The sequence below is a fragment of the Telopea speciosissima genome, chromosome 4 (assembly GCF_018873765.1).
Source record: "Telopea speciosissima isolate NSW1024214 ecotype Mountain lineage chromosome 4, Tspe_v1, whole genome shotgun sequence".
Lineage (NCBI taxonomy): Eukaryota > Viridiplantae > Streptophyta > Magnoliopsida > Proteales > Proteaceae > Telopea > Telopea speciosissima.
The window spans coordinates 68,719,331-68,725,330 of record NC_057919.1 but is presented as its reverse complement, the minus strand read 5'-3'; the positions used below and the strand labels follow the sequence as shown (position 1 = coordinate 68,725,330).

The following is a 6,000-nucleotide window of genomic DNA, read 5'->3' as shown; positions in this document are numbered from 1 at the left end:
TGCATTAACAATCCCAAATTATAAAGTTACCTTTCCAAGCACACTAAGGTTTCCAGGTAAAGACATGGACAGACTACCAACGTGCTTGGATTTTGAATTACCAGACTGAGATTGCAGTTGTAAAGTTCCATTGGAATTTGAGTTGTTCTGTTTCTGTTCTTCCCCTGCCTGATTGGAAGAGGCTCCTACTCTTACATTTCTTAATCTGGGAGTGGGAGTTGAACTCTTCTTTTCCTGGAGTAAGCAGAATAGACATAATAATTTAGTTCATCTCCAAAACTTGTTCAAGGAAACTGAACTATTTAACTGGGACTGTTTCAATTTATGCAGTTCTTTGTGAATGGACTAGCTCTTTTGAGTAGTACCAAAGAATTGGGAGAAAGTACAATTGTGTCCAGTTATATTGCAAAGTTACAAAAATGGTACAGAGGAAAAATGTACCTACAGTATTGTTGAAGAGACTTTTTGGGATCATTGGCTCTGGTTTGCACACACTCTTGCTCCTTGCAACCTTAAAGACAGAAAAAGGCGTAACACAGCTCTTCCTGACATGGACAGGGCTTTCTCCCTTTGAATCTGACATCTTAGACAAAAGCCCACCCACTGTAGATCTGAAAACCATGCTTGAATTTTCATCCTTAACCATTCTCCCTCTGATCAGTGGAGAATTTGGAAAATTGCCCCTTGTTCTCATCGGACTGGGCCTCTCTTTTTTTGGTGTACTCTGATCAAAATGCAAAGGACTTGGTTTCATGATAGAAGGAGAAGAAGAATTTTGAACGATGTCTATACCTGAGAACTCGTACTAAACTTTCAGAGGCAGAGGCATCTCTTTTTCATGGCGACAATAGCATAATCGAATTCTGAGGAGAGAATGTGGAGTACTAATAGAGTCATATGAACAGTTTCTGTTATGATTGGGGATGAAGACAAGTTGCAGGTCCGAAAAGGGATTTGGGATTGTTCCCCAATTTCAAACCCTAAACTTCTAAACGATTGAAAAGTGTTTTGAAACCCAATTGCCTAGGATTTTCCAGTTTAAAACCTACTCCTTTTATTTCTCTTAATCATAATTATAGAAACAAAAGAAAAACCCTTATGGTTTTGAAACCTGCAACTCATCTTCCCCAATTCGATTGGGGAAGATGAATTGCAGGATTTTTTTTTCTTCCCTTTGTAAGGGTAATTTTGTCCATTCACATCTTATTTTTTTTTGGGTTCTTCTTAGAAGTGCAATTCCGTCAATTCAAGTCTAATTTTTAATAGTGTTAGTCATGAACTGACGGAATGGGCTTATTTGTTATTGTTTGCAAACCTCAGGGGGGTGCGCAGAATTTTCCAAAACTGGGGGGTGAAAATATCCTTTCGTCAAACCTCAGGGGTGGTATGTGTAAATTTCCCATAAATAAATAAATAAAAGAGGAATAAAACGAGTGGGTACGTATATGGAAATAATCCTCCTTCATTAATGCTTCTCAGACAAATTCTACATAATAATTCGAGTTTAATTTAAAAAGCCTAGAGGCCAGATTTGTAGGGCACTCCGGTGTGTTTGATCCAACGATCACCATCAAGGAATTTAGCAGGAGTGTATGCCAGAGCTTGTTGAGTGGTAAGTGGAGTCTTGATGCCAGGCCATTTGACTCGCTTTGTGAGAGCAGCTCCAGGGCCTTTGTTGTTGAACTCAGCATAGTACAAAGTGTCGAGTGCGAAATTGCCCATCCATGGGAGCCACCCTTCTGGTTGGATCACGTTCTCAATCTGGGTATTCATGATAATGGTTCTTGAGTACTGTTTCCATGGGCGACCAAGGAAAGATGGATTCTTCGCCATGACGGGAACCAACAATGGGTCAGCGGTGATGGTGCAATCTTGAAGGACAATTCCGGTGGGTTCATTCTCCTCCTTCCTTCCTTGAGCTGTCACAATGTTCTGTTGGTTATCCAATGGTTTTCTTACCACCATCTTACAGCTCTGGAAGACAACAGCTGCGTCGCCGAAGATGAAATCGATGGTTCCAGAAATGGTGCATCCGGTGTAGAATTGACGGTGAGTGTGGGCGTAAAGGGTGTCTTGGTAGCCATCCATTTGGCAGTTCTGGAAGATTGACATATCAGACGATACCCTTAGTGCCACAGCTTGATGCTTTGCAGCTCCGGCTGAGTTCTCAAATCCGATGTCCTTGGCAATGAAACCATCTCCTATTGTGACTATTTCATCAAAAAAATAAAAAATAAAATATTAAGTGAGTAGCAGCCCAATGTAAATGTAAAGACTTAACGGGGGCGGCTAGCTTTTAAGGATGAGTTCTACTGATCGAGTAATTATAATTAGTATTTACCGACGGTAGCAGTCTTGAAGGTGGGAATGCCATCGACGTAGTTCCTATTTCCTGTGATCTTTGTCTTAAGGGGTCCATCTCCAATCAACATGACATAAGACATCGACTGAAGGAAATGGACGGTCTCCTTGTAGACTCCGGCCTTAACATAGATGATGAAGGTGGCGTTGGTTTTATCGGTCTTGGGTCTAATAGCTTCTTTGAGAGCCTCATTGATTGTCTTGTACTTGCCACTGCCATCCTGAGCCACAATCACATTGGGCTTTAGGTGGCTCTTAGGGGTTGCAAGAAGTCTACGTCTAGAGGCGGAGACCCAAGCTGGAAAACCGTCTTCGGTTCGCTGGGGGAAATCTTCTTGTTCCTTGGAGAGAAGACGACGACTTACTGGGATTTGTAAGGAGGTAAGCACCGAGCCGATCTCGCCGACGATGGCAAGACCGTTACGGGTGAGTTCATCTGAGGTTTTCAATGCTTTCCTCATCGACTCTGCGGCTTTCACAGTGGCATTCTGGAAGCCATCGAGGCATGTCTCCTGGTAAGTAATAGCAGCGCTGAGCCAGATCTTGATGTTGGCGAGAAGTTCGTCCAACTTGCTCACGTCTAACGCTCCCAATTCCTCAAAAGACCTGTTGAGGTCGTAAATGGCGTAGTCCATCAGTTCCTTGCAATTCTCCAAAGCTTGGGCAGTAAAATTATCCTTTTCAAGCTGATGGAGCACTTCTGATTTGTTGAGGGCTTGTTTGATGTGCTCAGTAGTCACCTGGAATGCAACCTTCACAAGCTCTTTTGGGTCGGTAGTGTTACCGGCTGCCGAAGATAGGCTGTCCTCACATGTCTTCTTGAAGTCAGTGGGCTCACATATGGCCTTGATTGATTTCATGTTGCTGCTTATCTCAGTGGTTGTTGCAGTGGTGGGGGTTTCGCTCGGCGAAGAGTTGTATTTATTGACGCCGACGGCAGCACCGACCACCATGGCCACCAGAACCAAAGAAGACACAGCAATTAACGTGACTCTCTTCTTTTTAGATCCATCGTCCGACATTTTTCCGTAACCCTAAGATCTTGAACTTAGCTTCCCTTTGCTTTCTATTTTTTTTTTTTTTGATAAAGAGGGCTGATCGCTCTCAAGAAAGTCAAGGGAGCAGAGCCAAGATGAGATAGAAGGGAGAAGAACTGCTTATGCTCCCTCAGCTCTGATTTTGGATGTTTGCATAGATGCCCTACTTATATGATGAAGGAGAGCCAAAAATAGTAAGAAAGGCAGTTGTTTCTGTAACTAAGCCAAGGCCAAGAAAGGAAGGAGGGAAAGTCAAGTCACGAACAAAATAGAAGTTGGTTGTATTTTTTGGTAAACGACAAAATAGAAGTTGGTTGTTTTTTTTTGGTAAAGAATAGAAGTTGGCAGTTGTTTTTTATTTTTTTTATTTTTAAGATCAAATTTCAAAGTGTTAATTTTCTCGTTGTTTGGGTAGGGTAAAGCGTGGGTCAAGGAGTGGGACTCGGTATGTAGGATACGCCCGGCCCCACAATAATGTGAATCAACGACCTCCTCACTGTAAATTAACACTGGATATTTAAAATAAAAAAATAAAAAAAAACACAAAACAAAACAAACATGGACCAATAGATATCAAGAAAAGCCGACAAAATTCAAGATTTTTATACATTTTTCTTATTTATAAATGAAATTTCAATACTGGACTAATAATACATCAATAATAAACCTATAAGATATCGGTAAAGGATCGAAACAGACCGAACCAATAATTATAGAGATTTTCACGTGAAATGATCTAATGACTCATATCAATCTGACGATCAGCAATGCAAGTCTGACTAAGCCCGGATGGAAAAGATCAATATCCGTACATAGGGTTGTCAAATAGTCAGTTCGGTTCGGTTTTAGTTGGGCTGAATTGGTTTCGATCCCGGAATGGTGAGACCAAAACCAAACCGTTAAGAAACTTCGGTTTCGGTTTCGGTTTCGGTTTCGATTTCGGCCCGGTGCGATTTCAGTTTATTTTAGGTTTTTAATGTCGGATTAATATCGATTTAGATCAGTTTGTTTTCGAGTTTGAGCCACAATGAAATCTTAAATTCATAATTTGTAGTGAGGAAAAATTCGATAAAAACACTTCAATTCACCTTCCCAAGTCAAAACAAGTATACAACCAAAAATAAGAAAATTGATTTGATATGTTGATGTTATAATTTGAACAAAGAAGAATAAATTATAGGGGAAAGGTTTTGTACACGGTCGTGTAAACCGTGTACGAAACTTTTCCCCCCTTTACTTCTTTTTTTTATTATGAAAACCCCCCCTCCTCGTTCCTCTCCGTTTCTTTCTACCATTCTTCTCCGTCATCGGCTCCCATCCCCCTCCTCCTCCGGCTCCAGCTCCCTCTTCGCTTCCCTCCCTCTCTCTCTCTCTCTCTCTTCCACATACGGCTCCTACCCTCCCGCCCCCTCATCTTCCAATCAACAGACCAAAACTAGCCGACATAACTCCTCCAATCTACCTATTCTCTGTAAATCTCCCTTTATTCTTCCGATTTGAGAAAGAGAACCTGAAAGAAAGAACAGTTCAAGTATAAAAAGAGAAAACCCACAAGACAAAAAGAATAGAAAGATAAAAGAAAAACAGAGAAGAGGATTACGAATCAATGGCTACGATTTCATAACTCAGAATATGACAAAGATCGTATTGAGTTGTTTACGATTTTTCGCAGAATTATGAAAAAGACTTGAGAGAGAGAAACCAGAAACAAATCTATAAAAGATAACTACAAAAGAAGAAGATTAAAAAAACCCAGAAAAAGAAACTTAAAAATTTACTTACCTCGATTGTTCTCCTCTCTATGTTCTTAGGGATTTCGGTGGCTCAGTTTCTCTAAAACTCTATCTCTCTCCGACTCTTCTGTGTGATTCACAGTCTATGACCGTCACTCTTGCTATTCAGCTTTACCCGAGGGCAGGAGGTGATGGGGGATGTTGGCATGGAGGGTTGTGGAAGATGAGGGGGCGGGAGGGTCGGAGCCGTATGTGGAAGAGAGAGAGAGAGGGAGGGAAGGGAAGAGGGAGCTGGAGCCGGAGGAGGAGGGGGATGGGAGCCGGTGACGGAGAAGAATGGTAGAAGGAAATGGAGAGGAAAGAGGACGGGGGGGGTTTTCATTAAAAAAAAAAAAGTAAAGGAGGGAAAAGTTTCGTACATGGTTTACACGACCGTGTACGAAACCTTTCCCCTAAATTATATGGGGAATAATGAAAGATAATTAATATTTAGATCAATGGATTAATAGAGTTTACAGCAAAATCATTATTACAAATGATATAAATATTTATCATTAATTGTAAAGGGAAGATAATTAAAATTGAAATCAATGAATGGTCATTGAGAAGATAATTAATATTGAAATCACAAAATGAATCCTACTATCAAATCATTTATTTGATAACCAACTAATTTTGTATAGTAAACAAGGAGATCAATGGAAGAAGCATGGTTACAAATCAATTTCCTTTGTTTCATAACCTCATACTCATTGATTTGTAACAAGTTCCCCTTACAACCATAAATTTGCTTACTAATATTGAAATCAATGGATAATCAATTAACCTATTCATAACCTTATACTCAATGATTTTCTTATCGGTTTCAT

General features: G+C 40.4%; 2 protein-coding genes across 3 annotated transcripts; both read right to left on the bottom strand.

Moving 5' to 3' along the window:
* LOC122660276 lies at positions 1 to 767 on the bottom strand. Of its 2 annotated transcripts, none has more exons than XM_043855510.1 (2): positions 442 to 767; positions 1 to 234 (listed from the first exon to the last, which is right to left on the bottom strand). In XM_043855510.1, the coding sequence occupies exons 1-2, from the start codon at positions 752 to 754 to the stop codon at positions 98 to 100; spliced, it is 450 nt and encodes a 149-aa protein (XP_043711445.1). In that variant the 5' UTR covers positions 755 to 767; the 3' UTR covers positions 1 to 97. The 2 variants fall into 2 exon arrangements, with proteins under 2 accessions (XP_043711445.1, XP_043711444.1); XM_043855509.1 differs by having other exon boundaries at positions 446 to 767.
* Positions 768 to 1,518: 751 nt separating this feature from the next.
* Positions 1,519 to 3,383, bottom strand: LOC122660273 (putative pectinesterase/pectinesterase inhibitor 28). The gene is made up of 2 exons (XM_043855507.1): positions 2,342 to 3,383; positions 1,519 to 2,210 (listed from the first exon to the last, which is right to left on the bottom strand). Exons 1-2 carry the CDS (start codon positions 3,381 to 3,383, stop codon positions 1,519 to 1,521), a joined length of 1,734 nt encoding a protein of 577 aa, XP_043711442.1.
* Between the last annotated feature and the right edge of the window lie 2,617 nt (positions 3,384 to 6,000).

What these genes read in the sequence shown, in the direction of transcription:
- LOC122660276 (XM_043855509.1), bottom strand. Translation starts at nt 754, where the DNA reads ATGAAACCAAGTCCTTTGCATTTTGATCAGAGTACACCAAAAAAAGAG. An exon ending in AAAGTCTCTTCAACAATACT is followed by an intron (nt 235 to 445) that starts GTAGGTACATTT and finishes TGCTTACTCCAG; the next exon opens with GAAAAGAAGAGTTCAACTCC.
- LOC122660273 (XM_043855507.1), bottom strand. Translation starts at nt 3,383, where the DNA reads ATGTCGGACGATGGATCTAAAAAGAAGAGAGTCACGTTAATTGCTGTG. An exon ending in CTTCAAGACTGCTACCGTCG is followed by an intron (nt 2,211 to 2,341) that starts GTAAATACTAAT and finishes TTGATGAAATAG; the next exon opens with TCACAATAGGAGATGGTTTC.